The sequence below is a fragment of the Papio anubis genome, chromosome 16, assembly GCF_008728515.1.
Source record: "Papio anubis isolate 15944 chromosome 16, Panubis1.0, whole genome shotgun sequence".
Lineage (NCBI taxonomy): Eukaryota > Metazoa > Chordata > Mammalia > Primates > Cercopithecidae > Papio > Papio anubis.
In genome coordinates this window covers 240,784-260,524 of record NC_044991.1, presented here as the reverse complement: position 1 = coordinate 260,524, position 19,741 = coordinate 240,784, and the positions used below count along the sequence as shown (strand labels likewise).

The 19,741-nt window shown below is 56.6% G+C and overlaps 2 protein-coding genes and 1 long non-coding RNA gene across 3 annotated transcripts; 2 read left to right on the top strand and 1 right to left on the bottom strand.

Moving 5' to 3' along the window:
* The first annotated feature begins 668 nt into the window (after window positions 1-668).
* On the top strand, window positions 669-3,005 carry ADM2 (adrenomedullin 2). Its single transcript, XM_021921731.2, has 2 exons — window positions 669-1,063; window positions 1,663-3,005. Exons 1-2 carry the CDS (start codon window positions 954-956, stop codon window positions 1,997-1,999), a joined length of 447 nt encoding a protein of 148 aa, XP_021777423.2. The 5' UTR covers window positions 669-953; the 3' UTR covers window positions 2,000-3,005.
* A 3,026-nt stretch (window positions 3,006-6,031) lies between these two features.
* Window positions 6,032-9,084, top strand: MIOX (myo-inositol oxygenase). Its single transcript, XM_003905754.3, has 10 exons — window positions 6,032-6,125; window positions 6,596-6,676; window positions 6,879-6,959; window positions 7,102-7,264; window positions 7,488-7,555; window positions 8,116-8,225; window positions 8,304-8,371; window positions 8,445-8,494; window positions 8,580-8,692; window positions 8,789-9,084. The coding sequence occupies exons 1-10, from the start codon at window positions 6,111-6,113 to the stop codon at window positions 8,895-8,897; spliced, it is 858 nt and encodes a 285-aa protein (XP_003905803.2). The 5' UTR covers window positions 6,032-6,110; the 3' UTR covers window positions 8,898-9,084.
* Window positions 9,085-10,258: 1,174 nt separating this feature from the next.
* Window positions 10,259-18,365, bottom strand: LOC116270715. The gene is made up of 3 exons (XR_004178875.1): window positions 18,051-18,365; window positions 11,673-11,850; window positions 10,259-10,608 (listed from the first exon to the last, which is right to left on the bottom strand). It is a non-coding gene; the product is annotated as an uncharacterized LOC116270715 (long non-coding RNA).
* Between the last annotated feature and the right edge of the window lie 1,376 nt (window positions 18,366-19,741).

Here is a 19,741-nt window from a genome sequence, read left to right as displayed (position 1 = left end):
CTAACTTTATTTTTAGTAGAGACGGGTTTCTCCATGTTGGCCAGGCTGGTCTCAAACTCCAGGCCTCAGGTGATCCGCCCGCCTCGGCTTCCCAAATTGCTGGAATTACCGGAGTGAGCCACCGCGCCCGGACACGTGTTTAAATTTGTTACAGAAACCGTGCAATACTTTGGTCTGGGGTTGGAGCGGCTGGCGGTAGGTAGAGCTTTTTAGGAGCGCAGCCCCGGGTTTGGGGACACCGCGTCAGAGGATAGCGGAATGGCCAGCCCGCTGCGGAATCCCGCGGACTCCCTGGTCAGGCCGGGGTCCGGGGTCCGGGGTCCACCGGATCAGACCCTGGAGGGTGGGACCGCCAGGACCCACCAATCGGGAGGTGGTTGACAGGGTGAGAGTCCGCCCCAGCCGTGGTATCAGCTTGGACTACGGCTCGCCCCCTAGAACCCCGCTTCAGCCTGGGGAAGTCCGGCCCCGCCAGGCTCGGGGCTGCGTCCCCACTAGAAGGCGCCTGGAGTGAGGCTAGCAGCCCCGCGGTCCCGGGCCGGTTGCCGAGCGCTCCCGGCGGGAACAGCCCCCTCCCCGCCCCGGAGCGTGGCTTGGCTCGGGGCAGGGGCGCCCCGCCCCGTCCGTGCACCCGGCTCCGCCCCTTGCTGGAAAGGCTACGTATTCAGCTCCAGAGGTGCCATCCCGGCCGCGACTCTGCTCCAGACAGGACCCCCAACCCGCCCAGCCCGCTCCGCCTTGCGCTCTGGACCCGCGGCCGACCCCAGACCCGCTGCCCGCTTCGCGCCCGAGGCCTGCGCCCCGACGGACGCCCGTGCCCAGCTTGCCATACCCACGCCCGGTGCCCCGACCGCGGAGGGCTCCCCGAGGTGCCGGCGGAGGGGGTGGCTCGCGGCTCAGGTTGCCCCCGACCTGCCCGGCTCACCGCTCCCTCCCCTGCAGCGCCGCCCGCCATGGCCCGGATCCCGACGGCCGCCCTGGGTTGCATCAGCCTCCTCTGCCTGCAGCTCCCTGGCGTGCTGTCCCGCAGCCTGGGCGGGGACCCGCGTCCCGTCAAACCCAGGTGAGTCCAGGCCTTGGGCCAGCCAGCCCCTCTGGCCCCCACAGGGAAGCAGAGTGCCGGGGGCCGCCCTCCCTCCAACCGCCACCTGCTGCTAGGGCTCCCGTCCCAAACCAAGGCCCCTGCCCCAGGCTCAGCAGCGCCTGAGCAGGGCCAGAGGACCCTCTTCCTCTGCCTCCCTGCACAGGGCAGTTGCTTCTCCCCACACACGTGGACACAGCAGCCCCTTTTCTGGGGGTGTCTGCTGGGGGAGGGAAGGCTGGCGGTATCCCCAGGCCCACCTGTGACCAAAGGGAGGGCAGAAGCTGAGTCACCCTGAGCCCTGAGAGTGGTGACCCGCAGAGGCTGGGCCGCGGGGGTGCCCTTTGCTCAAGGAGGTGCCGGTTCCCAGGACACGTGACCCGGGCCACTGAGATGGTCCCAGGCCCCAAGCCCAGAGGGGACGCGTGGGCTTCCCCTGGCCATGCTCCAGGCTGTGTGTGGGTGGGGGCCGTGGGCTTCCCCTGGCAGTGACCCAGGCCTGTGTAGAGGCAAAAGTGGGTAGGTGTGAGGTCTCTGAAAGGCTGAGCCATCCAGTTGACATTCTCCATCTGCCTCTGCAGGGAGCCCCCAGCCCGGACCCCTTCCAGCAACCTGCAGCCCAGGCACCCCGCACCCCGACCTGTGGTTTGGAAGCTTCACCAGGCCCTCCAGCCACAGAGGGGTGCTGGCCTGGCTCCTGCTATGGGTCAGCCTCTCCGGGATGGTGGCCGCCAACACTCAGGCCCCCGAAGACACTCGGGCTCCCGCAGGACCCAAGCCCAGCTCCTGCGAGTGGGCTGTGTGCTGGGCACCTGTCAGGTGCAGAATCTCAGCCACCGCCTGTGGCAACTCATGGGACCCGCCGGCCGGCAGGACTCAGCTCCTGTGGACCCCAGCAGCCCCCACAGCTATGGCTGAGGTGGGGCTGGGCCACACCCCTGCCCATCCCAGCCAGGGTGCTGTGCCCCCATCCAGAGCTGCAGCTGAGCCCCCTCCGCAGCCCAGTCCCGCGGAGCTGCAGACAGCAGGTCCTGCGGCAACAATGCCTGCATGGCGTCGCACACATAAGCCCTTGCACACCTGTAGACCGAGGTTGGTCTATATGCAGTTATGGTACATCAAGGAGCCTAAACACCCTGAAATTGTAAACCCTTGGGGGATGGCTGCCAGACCCAGCTGGTGGCAGCACCAGATGCTAAAAAGCGTTTTAAAAAGGAGGCATCTGCCAGGGACGTGGAGCAGAAGCTGGGCCCTGAACCCACAGGGCCACGTCTGGACAAGCAGGGGAGAGGGGCTGAATTGGCCGGAAGCGGCCCCTCCGCTGCTGGTCCAGTCAGACTAAAGCCCGGCCTTGTGCCTGGGCTGTTCCTGCTGTAGTGCACAACCAGCCCTTCCACTTGCCTGCCTGGCCGGGGGTCCCAGCCTCTCCCTCCCCATGCCTTTGGGACAGGACAGGGAGTGTGGGATGCTATAGCCCCCTGGGGTTGGGCAAGGGAAGGATGGTGGCCCTCCAGAGGTCATGAAGGGACCTCTGTGGCTCCAGCTGCCAGCCCTGGAGCCCAGACTGAGGTAGCCATGGGGACTCCATCTGGATGCCCTGTGGGAGGCCGGGGAGGGGAACTCAGCAGTTCAGAAGCCACCCCAAACCATTCTGAGACAGGGACATCCCTTCCTACCCCAGGGCAGGGCAGGGCTGGGTGGGGCAAGATCCCCCAGCCCAAATAGACCCACCCCACCTCAAGGGGGTGAGACCCTTGTTGGCAGCCAGACAAGGGTGGGGCTCCACAGGCAACCCAGGCGCCCCACCACCACCCAGTGTGGGGGCCCAGTGGAACCAGGTGTGGGGGCAGCAGGTGACTCGCCAAGAGCCCGGGAAGGCAGCCCAGCCCCAAATGACAAGAACAAGAACCACTGCCAGTGTGCATGGACTTGGTGTGTGTTCTTCCCCGGGGAGATGGGGGGCTCATGTGCATGTGCCGCTCGAGGCTCCCAGTCGTCCAGCAGAACGTGGGGTTCAGAAAGGGTTCCTTCTGCTACTTAGCAAACACTCAGCATTTAATTTGCAAATGTTTGCTAGGGTCACCCTCTCAGCCACCCCATGAGGGTCGCCATGATCACCCCAACTCTAGAGGCTACAGCAGAGCTCAGGACATTCCCCCACAGCCTGCCCCTCAGTGACTACCTCCAAAGGGGAGGGTCCTGGAAGCGCCCACCCAGGCGCCGCCTCTGTGCTTGCTCCCTGAGCTCAGGGATCGCCGGGTCCAGGTAACTGACCTGTGCTCCACGAGGCCCTGTGGGAACAGTCCAGGCTGATCCTGCCCTGTGGAGGCCTCCGTGCACTGGGAGATGGACTAGGGTTGCAGCAGAGGTGGTCAGGGTGGTGGGCCACACAGCACGGCAGTCAAGGCCGGCTCCCTGGGAGAAGCACTGAATCAGTGAGGTCTGAGGACAGCAGGCCTTCCCTAGGGGGAGGAGCTGGGAGTGCCAAGTCCCCAGGGGCACAGGAGGCTTGGCTGCTGAGAGGCTGCAGGGTGGAGGGGCCTCGGCCTCTGAGTCATGTGTCCTGTGGTCACTGAAGGGTGTCAGCAGAGCACAGGGCATGAGGACAGAGGGAGGGGACCCCGGGGCAAGGCTGGGGGGTCAGGAGCTCAGTGTCCGCTACTCAACCCAGCCAAAACCCTCCCAGATGCCTCCTCTCCTGCCTAGGCAAAGTCCAGCTTGGCACCCCGTCTGGGGCCTGCCTGTGGTCAGGGCCAAGTGTTCCCTCCTCCAGGAAAGCCTTCACCCTCCTCATGCCCTGTAGTCAGGAGGCCGCCTTCCGTGACCCTCTGCATCGGCTCAGGTGTGAAGCCAGACCCACCTGACACCCTCACGCACAGGCCCAGCAGCACCTGCACTCACCCCCACCTTCGCCAGCAACCACTTCCTGCTGCTGTGGCCAAAACTTCCTCTAGGCTGGGCCCGGTGGCTCGCGCCTGTAATCCCAGCACTTTGGGAGGCCAAGTCAGGCAGATCACCTGAGGTCAGGAGTTCAAGACCAGCCTGGCCAACATGGTGAAACGCCGTCTCTACTAAAAATACAAAAATTACAAAATTAAATACAAATACAATAAAATATACAATATTAAAATATTAAATATTAAATAAAAAATACAAAATTTATCAGGCACGGTGGCACATGACTGTAATCCCAGCTACTCAGGAGGCTGAGGCAGGAGGATCACTTGAACCTGGAGGTTGCAGTGAGCTGAGATTGTGCCACTGCACTCCAGCCTGGGTAACAAGAGCAAAGTTCTGTCTCAAAAAAAAAAAAAAATAGTAATAATACAAAAATTAGCTGGGCGTGGTGGCACACGCTAGTAATCACATCTACTCAGGGGGCTGAGGCAGGAGACTTGTCTGAGCCCGGGAGGTGGAGGTTGCAGTGAGCTGAGATTACACTGCTGCACTCAAGCCTGGACGACAGAGCAAGACTCTGTTTCAAAAAAAACAAAAACAAAAAATCCCCTCTCTTCCCTTGCACCTTCCTATGAATCCCGCCTGGTCCCACTTCCTGAACCTATCCAGACACCTTCTCCTGACCCAGGCACCACCTGCTGTGGGGGCAATGGCCGTAGCCTCCTCCCCGTGCCTGTCTCCATCCCTCTGGCCAGTGCATGCTGAGCACGTGACCCACGCTTGTTGGGACACTTAAGGATACAGCCTTGCCCCCGGGGGCTGACGTTCTAGGGGGAGACAGAAGGAGACAAACATAGAAGGTAGAGTAAGTGGGTGGTGGAGTGGCAGGGAGTGCTGAGTGCCACGGGAAGTCAGACAAGGAGAGTGCGGGGCAGGTGCCATTTAAATGGGGGGCGCTGGGGTCTCCTCACAGCTCCTTTTCAGCTCAGCTGTGCCAGAATCTTGTTGAGTCAGGTCAGCTCCCCACAGCCCTCACCTGACACCTGAAGCCCAGAAGTGTGATCTGCACAGCCCTAGGTATGGCCCCAGCAAACCACTGCCTCTCCCCTGCCCCAGCTGACTGCTGTTCCCAGACTCTTCCCTGGCCACGCTCCAAGATGCCAGCTCTGCTGCGGGCACTTTGTTCTCCCAGTGTCCTCCGTGCCTGCAGGGCCCATGCATGGGAAGTTCCATTGGCAGCCCGGGTGCTGGCGATTCCATTTCTGCTCCCTACTCTCCATGAGGCCCCTCTCCCAGAGCCTGACACATTCTGTGGCCGAACTCTAGGCAGGTGCTCCTGAGTCCTTTCCTTGACGAGGCTTGACCTCATCCCCATCCTCTCTGGGCCCACTGACCCCGGTGTTAGCAAGAATCCTGGTAAATCAGTTTATGGAGAATTACCCACCCTCGATATCTGATCCAGTTCCTCATCTCCCACCCGTGATCTCGTCACCCTGCCGGCCTCCTGCAAGACCCCCGTTGAGCCGCTCTGGTGAAAATCCCCTACCCTCAAAGGCTCCCCTAGCAACTTCCCATCCGCTGACCCCTCCGACGCCATCAATCTCCAGCTGTCATTGAATTCGGAGGTGAGCTCCTCTCACCACGCTCTCAAATAAAGCTCTTCCCACCATTTTAACAAGTCCTCAGAATCATCTTTTCTTAACTAGCCCCTGCCCCACCTAGAATCATGAGGGGCCTGGGGCAAGTTTTCTCCTCCTGAGATCCAGTGGGGCAGCCGGGGCAGGGGTGGTGCAGAGGAGGTGTGTGCTTGAGGGTGGGGTCTTGGGTCTGCCCCTACTTGTGGGACCCCACAGAGGGGTCTAAAGCCAGAGTCAAGCAGGAGGCTGGGCCCACAGACAACCCTAAGCAGGTCAGCGGCTCAGGACAGGAGGGAGGCCGAGTCAGGGCAAGAGGATGTGGGACTGCTGGGGGCTGCTCGTGTGCTGACACATTAACTCCCTGAGGCCAGGAGGAGGGTGGATGGTCACTCATTACCACAGTCACTTATGTAACCTGGGGTGTATATAGGAGCCTGGCTGAGGACACACTCACCAGCCTGCACTTTGCCACCTGAGCGCCGCTTCCTCTCAGGATGAAGGTGACGGTGGTGAGTACCCAGACCCCATGCAGAGAGGCCCCGCTGACTGCTCTCCTGCTGGCCAGCTGCTCCTGCCCTCTTCTAGCTGGCGCTGGCCAGCCCTACTGCTCCGTCCAGCTGGGGAAGAGCCAGTGGCTGCCGACCCCCAGGCTCCCTGCGGACTCAGTCTCCTCCCAAGGCCGCTTCCACCCCGCAAGGGTGGCCATGGGTGCCGCTCAGGCGTGGTGTCCCCTGCACCACAGAAGCAGACGTCTGCTGACATTCACTTTGCAGATAAGGACCTGGGAGTGAGAGCTCCTGGGACTCGCTGAGGCCAGGGCAGGGGCCGGGATGATGGTGCAGGAGAGGCTGTGCCCTCTCGTGTCCCCCACCAGCTCTCGAGCGGAGGCAGGGTTGGAGTCTGCAGCCACGCGGGGAATGTCTGCTTCCTCGTGGAGCTGACATGATGGTGAAATAGGTTCAATCCTCCACCTGCCCAGGGCCCAGACCCTTCCCTGGTCTACCGACCTGATGTGGACCCAGAGGTGGCCAAAGACAAGGCCAGCTTCCGGAACTACACAGTGAGTACCTTGACGTCCCGCCCCCCGACCCCCCATCCACACCCTGGGGAGCAGCACCTGCCCCTCACACAGCTCCAGGAGGTGCCCTGTGGGAACCCTCACCCCCATCACACCCTGTGGGGCTGCCTGGGAGAGGGGAGGCACGGTGCCTTGTGTGCAGGGTGGGGGTAGTGCCAGCCTCCACTGACCCTCCGGCCTGCAGTCGGGTCCCCTCCTGGACCGTGTCTTCACCACCTACAAGCTCATGCACACGCACCAGACGGTGGACTTCGTCAGGAGCAAGGTAGGCGTTTCCTGCCGCCCTGTGCAAATGCGGAGGACCCTTGCCCTCAACCCCATGAGCCCACCAGGCACCGAGAGGACGGAGAGGACTGTGCGATGAGCCTGCTGACCCTGGGCCACGCTGCCTTCTCCTTCCCCACCAGCATGCCCAGTTTGGGGGCTTCTCCTACAAGAAAATGACAGTCATGGAGGCTGTGGACCTGCTGGATGGGTTGGTGGACGAGTCGGACCCAGATGTAGATTTCCCCAACTCCTTCCATGCCTTCCAGACAGCGGAGGGCATCCGAAAGGCCCACCCAGACAAGGGTGAGCCCCAGCTCTGCTGCAGGGGGGCAGGTGCTGCCTCCAAGGGGCAGAATGCAGCGGCCTATAGGGTGGAAGGGGGCAGTGGTGGGCCCAGGCCTCCAGCAGCCCTGCCTGGGTTGGGGAGCAGGCCCTGGGCCCCCCCTGGCTCTCAGCCCCGCAAGCCTGCTCATCCTCTGCCTTGGCCCCTGCAGTCCCCAACCTACCCTGTCCATCCCCCTCCCAGACTGGTTCCACCTTGTTGGGCTCCTGCACGACCTGGGGAAGGTCCTGGCCCTGTTCGGGGAGCCCCAGGTAAGGGCTGGTGGTTGTGGGTGAGGAGGTCTGCATGTTGAGGCAAGGTGGGGGGGGCGGAGTGGCTTCAGTGCTTGGCCTGGGATACTACCTGCGGGGCAGTCCAGTGCACCCCCCACGGCCCCCCCACGGCTGCCTGTCCCTCTGGTGGCCTCGGTGCTCGGCCTAGGGGACCGGCCAGTGCACCCCCCACGGCACCCCCACGGCTGCCTATCCCTCTGGTGGCCTCGGTGCTCGGCCTAGGGGACCGGCCAGTGCACCCCCCACGGTCCCCCAAGACTGCCTGTCCCTCTGGTGGCCTCGGTGCTCAGCCTGGGGGACCGGCCAGTGCACCCCCCACGGCCGCCCCATGGCTGCCTGTCCCTCTGGTGGCCTCGGTGCTCAGCCTAGGATACTACCGCAGGGGCAGGCCAGTGCACCACCCACGGCCCCTCCATGGCACCCCCATAGCTGCCTGTCCCTCTGGTGGCCTCGGTGCTCGGCCTGGGATACTACCTGCGGGGCAGGCCAGTGCACCCCCACGGCCCCCCACACCCCCACAACTGCCTGTCCCTTTGCAGTGGGCGGTCGTCGGAGACACCTTCCCTGTCGGATGCCGTCCCCAGGCTTCCGTGGTTTTCCGAGACTCCACCTTCCAGGACAACCCTGACCTCCAGGATCCTCGATACAGGTGCTTCCCGCTGCCCAGGGCTGGGCTCCCCTCCCTGGGCGGCTCCTGAGCCCCCCTCACCCTGGTATCTCACTGCAGCACAGAACTCGGCATGTATCAGCCCCACTGCGGGCTCAACAGGGTCCTCATGTCCTGGGGCCACGATGGTGAGGCCAGACTGGGGCAGTGGGGGACGGTGGGGCAGAGGTGGTGCCTGGTGGTGACACCCTCTCCCCACAGAGTACATGTACCAGGTGATGAAGTTTAACAAGTTCTCACTGCCCCCGGAGGTAGGTGGGGGGAGGGGCAGCCCGGCCCCAGCCACCAGGCCCTGTCCCGCAGCCGAGACAGCTGCTGGGTATGGCTTGCCCACAGGCTTTCTACATGATCCGGTTCCACTCCTTCTACCCCTGGCACACGGGCAGCGACTACCAGCAGCTGTGCAGCCAGCAGGACCTGGCCATGCTGCCCTGGGTACAGGAGTTCAAGTACGGCCCTCCCCGCCAAGGGGGCTTGTGGGAGTGAAGCGGCGGGGGTGGGACCTGGGGCTTCTTCACGGGGCTCACCGCCTCTCCCTGCTGCAGCAAGTTCGACCTCTACACCAAGTGCCCAGACCTGCCGGACGTGGACAAGCTGCGGCCCTACTACCAGGGGCTCATTGACAAGTACTGCCCTGGCATCCTGAGCTGGTGACCCTCCTGCCACCCAAGGTGCTGCTGGACCCAGGCCTGGCCCTCCGCCTGCCTGGAGAGATCTGGCCCTGGGCAGACAGCCGCCATCAGGGTTCACCTTGGTGGCGGACCCCACTCACCCCCTTAGGGTCGCCACCCCTCGTGGCAACTTGTGCCTGGCGGCAATAAAGACCTGAAAGGACATTGTGCTTCTGAAGCCTCACTGGGTGTTACTGCAGCAGGGGGTGGCCCAGGCCGAGTGACCCTGCCAGCAGGGTGGAGGCCAACTCCCAGGCTGAGACGTGTGTGTCCCACCGCACTGGTCATGGTAAACATCCGCTCATACTCCCAGCTCCCATGTCAGAGCCTAGTCATCCAGCTCACCCCCACAAGCTCAAAACAGTCACCAAGTCCTCCGGGCTCCGTCCCCTTAAAAAATAGCCCAATAGCTAAAATAATGCATCATAGAAAACAACAAAAAAAACAATGCAGGCCGGGCACAGCGGCTCACACCTAAAATCCCAGCACTTTGGGAGGCCAAGGCGGGTGGATCACCTGAGGTCAGGGGTTCAAGACCAGCCTGGTCGAAACGGTGAAACCCGGCCTCTACTAAAAATATAAAAATTAGCCAGGCATGGTGGCAGGCACCTGTAATCCCAGCTATTCAGGAGGCTGAGGCAGGAGAATCACTTGAACCCGGGAGAAGGAGGTTGCCGTGAGCCAAGATTGCACCACTGCACTCCAGCCTGGGTACCAAGAGTGAAATTCCATCTCAAAAACAAAAAATAAAATAATAAAATAAAATAAAACAAGTGCACAGTTTAAATGCTATAAAGCAAACACCTGTGGCCACCACCCCTGAACCGACCCTCCAGGACCCTCCGCGTGCCCTGGGTGCGGCTCCCCTGCAGAGCAGCCCCTCCGGCTCTGAAGGCACCGTCCCTCCTCTCTACATGGTTTTGTCACCCAGGCATGCAGCCCTTGTTGCTAACCAGTGGCCGCCCCTCCATCTTCTCGGAAATTCATCTCTGAAGAAAGTAAATTGTCCCAGGGAATTCATCTCTGTGGAGATTCTGTACCGTTTTTTTTTTTTTTTTTGGGGCGGTCTTTGTCCTGTCGCCCAGGCTGAGTGGTGGGTGCAATCTCGGCTCTGCAAGCTCCGCCTCGCCATTCTCCTGCCTCAGCCTCCCGAGTAGCTGGGACTACAGGCGCCGCCACCACGTCTGGCTAATGTTTTTGTATTTTTAGTAAGAGACGGGGTTTCACGTGTTAGCCAGGATGGTCTCGATCTCCTGACCTCGTGATCCGCCCGTCTCGGCCTCCCAAAGTGCTGGGATTACAGGCTCGAGCCACCGCCCCGGCCGATTCCGTACCTGTTAACGTTTTCCTCTGACCTTCTGCCAATCGGTGCCCGGATTTAGAGGCTTCCCCAGATTCCGTTTGGTTGGTGGGGGCACGAGTGCTTTCAGGAGTGGTGTTTCCTGAGGAAGAGGCGTGCAGGGCCTGTCCTCAGTGTTGTCAGACGGCAGCCGTGGGTGTTCAAGCTCATCCGGATCCTCCACTCCCCGGGTATGGAACAGCCGGGTCGCTCTCTGTCCTCGGCCGCGCAGGGAACGCTTCCGGTCTCTCCTCGGGCCGCGCAGCGAACGCTTCCGGTCTGTCCTCGGCCACCGTAGGGAACGCTTCAGGAAGCGGAAGTTGCCTCCCACGTGCTCTTTGGCTCCACAGTGGTCCTGTTTGTATAGAAAGGTAGATTGATGTTTCAGTCCTTCCCTTAATTATTATTATTATTATTTTTTTTTTTTTTGAGACCGTTTCACTCTGTCGCCCAGGCTGGAGTGCAGTGGTGCGATCTCACCTCACTGCAACCTCCGCCTCCCAGGTTCAGGCGATTCTCTTGCTTCAGCCTCCCGAGTAGCTGGGATTACAGATGCGGGCCACCACACCTGGCTAATTTTTTGTACTTTTAGTAGAAACGAGGTTGGCCGGGCGCGGTGGCTCACGCCTGTAATCCCACCGCTTTGGGAGGCCGAGGCGGGTGGATCACGAGGTCAGGAGATCGAGACCATCCTGGCTAACACAGTGAAACCGCGTCTCTACTAAAAACTCAAAAAACTAGCCGGCCGAGGTGGCGGGCGCCTGTAGTCCCAGCTTCTCAGGAGGCTGTGGCAGGAGAATGGCGTGAACCCGGGAGGTGGAGCTTGCAGTGAGCCGAGATTGCACCACTGCACTCCAGCCTGGGCCACAGAGTGAGACTCCGTCTCAACAAAAAAAAAAAAAAGAAAGAAAAAAAAGAAACGAGGTTTCATCATGTTAGCCAGGCTGGTCTCGAACTCCTGACCTCAGGTGATCCACCTGCCTTGGCCTCCCAGAGTGCTGGGATTACAGGCATAAGCCACTGTGCCTGGCCCCCTTAATTTTTTTTTTTTTTTTGGAGACAGGGTCTCGCTTTGTCACCCAGGGCTGAAATATGGTGGCACGATCTTGGCTCCACCTCCTGGGTTCAAGCGATTCTCCTGCCTCAGCCTCCCGAGTAGTGGGGATTACAGGCACCTGCCAACACGCCTGGGTAATTTGTTATGTTTTTAGTAGAGATGCGGTTTCGCCATGTTGGCCAGGCTGGTCTCAAATTCCTGACCCCAAGTGATCTGCCCAGGCCTCCCAAAGTGCTAGGATTACAAGCATGAGCCACCGTGCCTGGCCTCTTCCCTTAATTTACCAGCGTGCCTCAGAGCTGGTTCCCTGGCATCCTTCGGGGCAGTCAGCTTCTGTTTGTAGGAAGAACAACAGATCTCACCATATTTAACAGCTCTGTTCCTCGAGGGATCCTTCCTAGGGCTCAGTTGTTCCATCCTTGGCGGGGACGGGTGAGGGTCTTCCAGGCTAACTCCCGGCTCCTTCCGACAGGACGGCCACACTCTGTGATGTGCAACTTGCCATCTGGAGTGACGAGATCCCCAGACTGTTCCCTGTGGCTGCCATAACAAGTTACTACAAATTGAGTGGCTTAAAACAACAGAAATTCCACCACAAAATGTTAAAACTAGTTAATAGATTCTGTAAAGTTGCAGCATACAAAATCAACATACAAAAATCAGTAGTGTTTCTATACAGTAACAACAATCCGAGAAATCAAGAAAACAATCACAGTTACAACAGCTACAAAAACTTCAAACATTTAGAAATAAATTTAACCGGCCAGGTGCGGTGACTCACACCTGTAATCCCAGCACTTTGGGAGGCTGAGGTGGGCGGGTCACCCTGTCCCACCAAGGAAAACAATGACAGCATTTCCTGTAAATGATAAAATTGAACTTTCGAGCAAACATCAGGATTTAGGTAAACCTGTGTCCACCACTGTGAACTTTGAAGCTTTCTGACAGGTTTTTTTTTGTTTTTTTTGTTTTTTTTTGAGATGGAGTCTTACTCTGTCACCAGGCTGGAGTGCAGTGGCGTGATCTCAGCTCACTGCAACCTCCACCTCCCAGATTCAAGAGATTCTCCTGCCTCAGCCTCCTGAGTAGCTGGGACTACAGGCACGTGACACCATGCCCAGCTAATTTTTGTATTTTTAGTAGAAACGGGGTTTCTTCATGTTGGCCAGGCCTAGTCTCAAACTCCTGACCTCAGGTGATCCACCCTTACAGGCGTGAGCCACCATACCTGGCATAACACTTAAAAATTTTGGCCAGGCGCGGTGGCTCATGCCTGTAATCCCAGAACTTTGGGAGGCCGAGGCAGGTGGATCACGAGCTCAGGAGTTTGAGACCAGCCTGGCCAACATGATGAAACCCCATCTCTACTAAAAATACAAAAATTAGCCAGGCGTGGTGGCGGGTGCCTGTAATTCCAGCCACTCAGGAGGCTGAGGCAGAAGAACTGCTTGAACCTGGGAGGTGGAGGTTGCAGTGAGCTGAGATCACGACCCTGCACTCCAGCCTGGGTGACAGAGTGAGACTCTGTCTCAAAAAAAAAAAAAAAGACAAAACACAGTGTGGCACTGGCTTAAAGACAGACACAGAGACCAATGGGGTTAAATAGAGAGCCCAGAAATAAACCCCTCAATATATGGTCAAATGGTTTTCAACAAGGGTGCCAGAATCATTCAACGGTAGACAGAATGACCTTTTCAACAAATGAGGCCAGGAGCAGTGGCTCACGCCTGTAATCCCAGCACTGTGGCAGGGCAAGGCGGGCAGATCACCTGAGGTCAGGAGTTTAAGACCAGCCTGGCCAACGTGGTGAAATCCTGTCTTGACTGAAAATACAAAAATTAGCTGGGCATGGTGGTGCATGCCTGTAACTCCAGCTACTGGGGAGGCTGAGGCAGGAGAGGCATCTGAGCCCAGGAGGCAGAGGTTGCAGTGAGCCAAGATCTCGCCACTGCACTCAAGTTTGGACAACAGAGCCAGACTCCGTCTCAAAAAACAAACAAACAAACAAACACAAATGGTTCTGGACAAATAGAATAGTCACACTCAGAAAAATAAAGTTGGGCCAGGTACAGTGGCTCACGCCTGTAATCCCAGCACTTTGGGAGGCCGAGGCAGGTGGATCACCTGAGGTCAGGAGTTTGAGACCATCCTGGCTAACACAGTGAAACCCTGTCTCTACTAAAAATACAAAAACTAGCTGGGCATGGTGGCGGGCACCTGTAATCCCAGCTACTCCTGAGGCTGAGGCAGGAGAATCACTTGAACCTGGGAGGCGGAGGTTGCAGTGAGCTGAGATCGCGCCACTGCACTCCAGCCTGGGCCACAGAATGAGACTCTGTCTCAAAAAAAAGAAAAAAGAAAAAGAAGAAAAATGAAGTTGGACCCTTACCTTACATCATATACAAAAATTAAATAAAAATGGATCAATGAACTAAACTTTTTTTGCTTTGAGATAGGGTCTTGTTCTGTCACCCAGGCTGGAGTGAAGTGGTGTGATCACAGCTGACTGCAACCTTGACCTTCTGGGCTCAAATAATCCTCCCACCTTAGCCTCCAAAGTAGTAGCAGGGACTAGAGGCGCACATCACCACACTTGGCTAATTTTTATTTTTCATAGAGACAAGGTTTCTCCATGTTACCCAGGCTAGTGTCAAACTCCTGGGCTATAGCGATCCTCCCATCTTGGCCTCCCAAAGTGCTGGAATAACAGACATGAACCACAGCGCCCGGCTGACCTAAACTTAAGAGCTAAAATGGCCAGGCGCGATGACTCACGCCTGTAATCCCAGCACTCTGGGAGGCCAAGGTGGACGGATCATGAGATCAGAAATTCGAGACCATCCTGGCCAACATGGTGAAACACCGTCTCTGCTAAAAATACAAAAATTAGCCGGGCATGGTGGCACTTGCCTGTAATCCCAGCTACTCAGGAGGCTGAGGCAGGAGAATCACTTGAATCTGGTAGATGGAGGTTGCAGTGAGCTGAGATTGCACCACCACCTTCCAGCCTGGGCGACTGAGTGAGGCTCCGTCTCAAAAAAAAAAAAAGAGCTAAAACTATAACCTTCAGAAGAAAACAGAGGACAAGCTCCTTGACATTGGATTAGGCAATAATTCCTTGGATATGACACTAAAAGCACAGACAACAAAAGAAAACAGGTAAGTTGGCCAGGCACGGTGGCTCAGGCCTGTAATCCCAGCGCTTTGGGAGGCCAAGGCCAGTGGATCACGAGGTCAGGAGTTCAAGACCATCCTGGCTAACACGGTGAAACCCCATCTCTACTAAAAATACAAAAATTCGCCGGCGTGGTGGCGCATGTTTGTAGTCCCAGCTACTCGGGAGGCTGAGGTAAGAGAATTGCTTAAATCAGGGAAGTGGAGGTTGCAGTGAGCCGAGATCGCACCACTGTACTCCAGCCTGGCAATAGAGTGAGACTCCATCTCAAATAAAAAATAAGAAAATAGATACGTTTATTTTTCTAATTTTTCTTTTTTCTTTCTTTTTTTTTTTTTTGAGAGAGAGTTTCGCTCTTGTTGCCCAGCCTGGAGTGCAATGACGCAATCTTGGCTCACTGCAACCTCTGCCTCCTGCATTCAAGTGATTCTCCTGCCTCACCCTCCCGAGTTGCTGGGATTATAGGCACCTGCCACCATGCCCAGCTAATTTTTTGTATTTTTAGTAGAGATGGGGTTTCACCTGTTGGTCAGGCTGGTCCTGAACTCCTGACCTCAGGTGATCCACCCACCTCGGCCTCCCAAAGGGTTGGAATTACAGGCGTGAGCCACCGTGCTCGGCTCTAATTTTTCAAAATATTAAGAAACAGGATGGGCCGGGCGCGGTGGCTCACGCCTGTAATCCCAGCACTTTGGGAGGCCAAGGCGGGTGGATCACCAAATCAGATCAAGACCATCCTGGCTAACACAGTGAAACCCCATCGCTACTAAAAAAATTAGCTGGGCGTGGCGGCGGGCGCCTGTAGTCCCAGCTACTTGGGAGGCTGAGGCAGGAAAATGGCGTGAACCCGGGAGGCGGAGCTTGCAGTGAGCCAAGATCGCGCCACTATACACTGCAGCCTGGGCGACACAGCGAGACTCTGCCTCAAAAAAAAAAAAAAAAAAAAAGAGAGAGGAGTCTGGGTGAGGTGGCTCATGCCTGTAATCCCAGCACTTTGGGAGGCCGAGGCAGCAGGATCGCTTGAGGTCAGGAATTCGAAACCAGGCTGGCCAATATGTTGAAACCCTGTCTCTACTAAAAATACAAAAATTAGCCGGTGTGGTGGCATGCACCTGCAATCCCAGCTACTCGGGAGGCTGAGGCAGGAGAATCACTTGAACCTGGGAGGCAGAGTTTACAGTGAGCAGAGATTGCGCCAGTGCACTCCTGCCTGGGCAATAGAGGGAGACTCAGTCTCAAAAAACAAAACAAAATTAAAAAAAAAATGGCCAATTGCGGTGGCTCACGCTTTTAATCCCAGCACTTTGGGAGGTCGAAGCCGGTGGATCATGAGGTCAGGAGATAGAGACCATCCTGGTTAACACAGTGAAACCCTGTCTCTACTAAAAATACAAAAAACTAGCCGGGCGAGGTGGCAGGCGCCTGTAGTCCCAGCTACTCAGGAGGCTGAGGCAGGAGAATGGCGTGAACCTGGAAGGCGGAGCTTTCAGTGAGCCAAGATCGTGCCACTGCGCTCCAGCCTGGGCGACAGAGCAAGACTCTGTCTCAAACAAACAAACAAAAAACAAAGAAGATACATAATTCATAACCAAAGGAATGGAAGAGTTTACAGCACATTTGCTATACCCCATGGCAACTTAGAGAAATGGGCTGGGCTGGTACCCGTGACAAGGCAACAGCACCGTGATTCCTCACTTTCAATCCAGTCTCTCTTGGCCACTAAGCCAACTAGTTCCAGTTTTTTCTGGAGACAAGTCAGGTTGCCCTCCCAAACCTTCCCTCTTCATACAGGAGCCCTCTTCTACCTGACCTCTGAGATTTCTCACCCAGCACCTCAGCGAGGGCTTGTCTGATGCTGCTGTAATTTGTCTACCTCCCCAATCACAGGAGTCCGTAGTTCCTAGAAAATCTATTTTTGCTCCAGTCCCAACCCATTTAATAAACTGTATACAAAATCCAGGTATGGAATCTCATGTTGCTACCTTTGGTTGTTACCTATTTTCCCAAACCTGCACTAAGCTTGATCTTTCTCCTGCTAAAAACATCTTCGGCCCAGTGTGGTGGCTCACGCCTGTAATCTCAGCACTTTGGGAGGCCAAGGTGGGTGGATCACCTGAGGTCAGGAGTTTGAAACCAGCCTGACCAACATGAAGAAACCCCGATCTCTAAAATACAAAATTAAGGCGAGGCGGTGGCTCAAGCCTGTAATCCCAGCACTTTGGGAGGCCGAGGCAGGCCCGGATCGAGGTCAGAGATAGAAACCATCCTGGCTAACCAGGTGAAACCCCGTCTCTACTAAAAAAAACTAGCGAGGCGGGTGTGAGAGCCTGTAGTCCCAGCTACTCAGGAGGCTGAGGCAGGAGAATGCGTAAACCCGGGGAGGCGGAGCTTGCACAGTGAGCTGAGATCCGGCCACTGCACTCCAGCCTGAAGCGACAGGAGACTCCGTCTCAAAAAAAAAAATACAAAGTGTAGCGGTGTGGTGGCATGCCTGTAATCCCAGCTACTTTCGGAGGCACAGAGGCAGGAGGGATCACCCTGAACCGGGGAGGTGAGGAGGATTGCGGTGAGCCAAGGTCATGCCACCATTGCACTCTCCAGCCTGGGCAACAAGTGAAACTCAGTCTCAAAACAAACAAAAATAGAATTAGCTAGGCATGAGAGTGGTGCATGCCTGTAGTCTAACTTCTCAGGAGGCTGAGGCAGGAGAATTGCCTTGAACCGGGCTGAGGAGGTTGCAGCCAGGCAGAGATCCTTCACCACTGCACCTCCAGCCTGGCGACAGGCGGAGCCATCTCAGAAAAAAAAAAAAAGGCGAGTAGCGGTGGCTCAAGCCCTGTAATCAGCACTTTGGGAGGCGGCGGGTGGATCCACGGGTCGGTCGAGACCATCCTGGCTAACATGGTGAAACCCGTCTCTACTAAAATACAAAAAACTAGCCAGGCGTGGTGGCGGTGCCTGTAGTCCCAGCTACTTTTCGGGCTGAGGCCCAGATATGGTGTGAACCTGGGGAGGCGGAGCTTGAGTGAGAGCGAGGTCAGACACACTCCCAGCCTGGGCCTGGCAGACTCCGTCTCTCATAAAAAAAAAAAAAAAAAAAAAAAAAGTGCTTCCCTGGGCCAGGTGCGGTGGCTCACACCTGTAATCTCAGCACTGTGGGAGGCCGAGGTGAGGGGATGACGTGAGGTCAGGAGTTGGAGAACAGCCCTGGCCAACATGGGGAAACCCCATCTTTACTAATAAATAAATAAATAATTAATAAACAAAGTAGGTGGGCATGGTGGCACGGCCTGTAATCCCAGCCACTTCAGAGGCTGAGGCAGGAGAATCAGTTGAACCCGGGAGACAGAGGTTGCAGTGAGCTGAGATCGCACCACTGCACTGTAGCCTGGGCGACAGAACAAGACTCCGTCTCAAAAAAAAAAAAAAAACTTTCTGGGTATTTGGGTGTTCTCTCTGCCAGCTCACTGCCCAGCTTGTCCATGACCTTCTCCTCAATACACAAGTCTGCACCTCTGTCCAGTCTCCCACTTAATTCACAGGACAGCTCTAGATCTCTGCTTACCTGCCAGAGACAGTCAGACACCTGGACTGTGGCACCCATCTGTCCAACCTCGCCCAGCTCAGATCACCAACCTCATCGATTTCCTTGCAAAACTTTTGACTTCCGCCTTGGACTTTGGCCCCTTAAAATTTTCTCTCTGCAGATTTAGAACATGACATTGCTTTGTAGATACCGTAAGGTTACAGTAAAGGGATAGCTATTCCCTCCCAAATTACATTTTCTCTAGATTGGGCCACTCTTGCCATTTTTAACATTTATTTTTTATTATTATTATTTTGAGACGGAATCTCACTCTGTCACCCGGGCTGGAGTGCAGTGGTGTGATCTCAACTCACTGCAAGCTCCGCCTCCCAGGTTCAAGCGATTCTCCTGCCTCAGCCTCCTGAGTAGCTGGGATTACAGGTGTGCACCACGATGCCCGGCTAATTGTTGTATTTTTAGTAGAGACGGGGTTTCACCATGTTGGCCAGGCTGGTCTCAAACTCCTGACCACCCGCCTCAGCCTTCCAAAGTCCTGGGATTATAGGCGTGAGCCACTGTGCCCGGCCTCATTTCTGGTCTCTGTTCCTGCTTTTCCTGCTGGGCGGGCCACATGGCTAGAATCATCTCACCAGCCAGGGCCTCTGCCTGTGGTTTCCGTGCAGCTCTGGAGAGCTGCTCTTCCCATCCAAAGGTGTGCGATCCCCTGCAGTCCACAGTTCCCAGTTCTCCCCTCCACATGCCTGGAAGCAGGACACCCCAATCTCACCTCTTTTTTTTAAGAAACCAGGTCTTGCTGTTGCCACGCTGGGGTGCAGTGGTGCAATCAGAGCTCATTGCAGCCTTGAACTCCTGACTCAAGTGATCCTCCTGCCTCAGACTCCTGAGTAGCTGGGACTACAGGTTCAGGCCACCACATCTGGCTACATTTAAAATTTTTTTTTGTAGAGAGAAGTTCCTGCTATGTTACCCAAGTGGTCTTGAACTCCTGGCCTCAAGTGATCCTTCTGTGGCTTCCCAAAGTGCTAGGATTACAGGAGTGACCGCTGTGCCCGGTCGTCTCACCTTCTTTTGACATGGAGCCCCAGCCTTGGGAGGCAGATACTGAACCGCATCCACAGTGCCCCCTTCTGGAAATTCTCCACAAGCCAAGGTTTTGGACAGCTCCAGTGCCTGGGGCGATGGCATTTCAGGTGGGAAGTCTCTGCAAAGAGCTGTACCTGTCTTCCTCCCTTCCTAGATATTAATTCACTTCCAGACACATATTGAGCAGCTACTGTAAGCTATTACAGTGATGGCTCTGCAGACAAAGCTGTAGTGAAGACAGACGCCAACCCCACCCTCACGCAGCCAATCCTATGCTAGTTGGTTCTGTAGAACCACCACTGGGTTTCCAGTTGGTCTGAGTTATCTGGTGAACTCAGACTTTCCCTGTCTTCTGGGCACTCCACAACAATCCAATCACCTGGGGGGGCCCTGACCTCTGCAAACCTCCGTGGGGTGGTTCCTTGGTTGGCCGCCCTCCGATGGCCCTGCCTCCCTGCCGAGCCCTGGCAACCTGGGATCCTCCTCCCTGGCTCCTGCCTCCTCTCTCATAGGACAATCTCATTTGTTCTAACACATTCATTCTCAAGCCCAGTAGCTACTCTTGAATATCACTTATAGAGGTGTGTTTCCTTGAAGTAAATATTCAAGCATATATGTTATGTAAC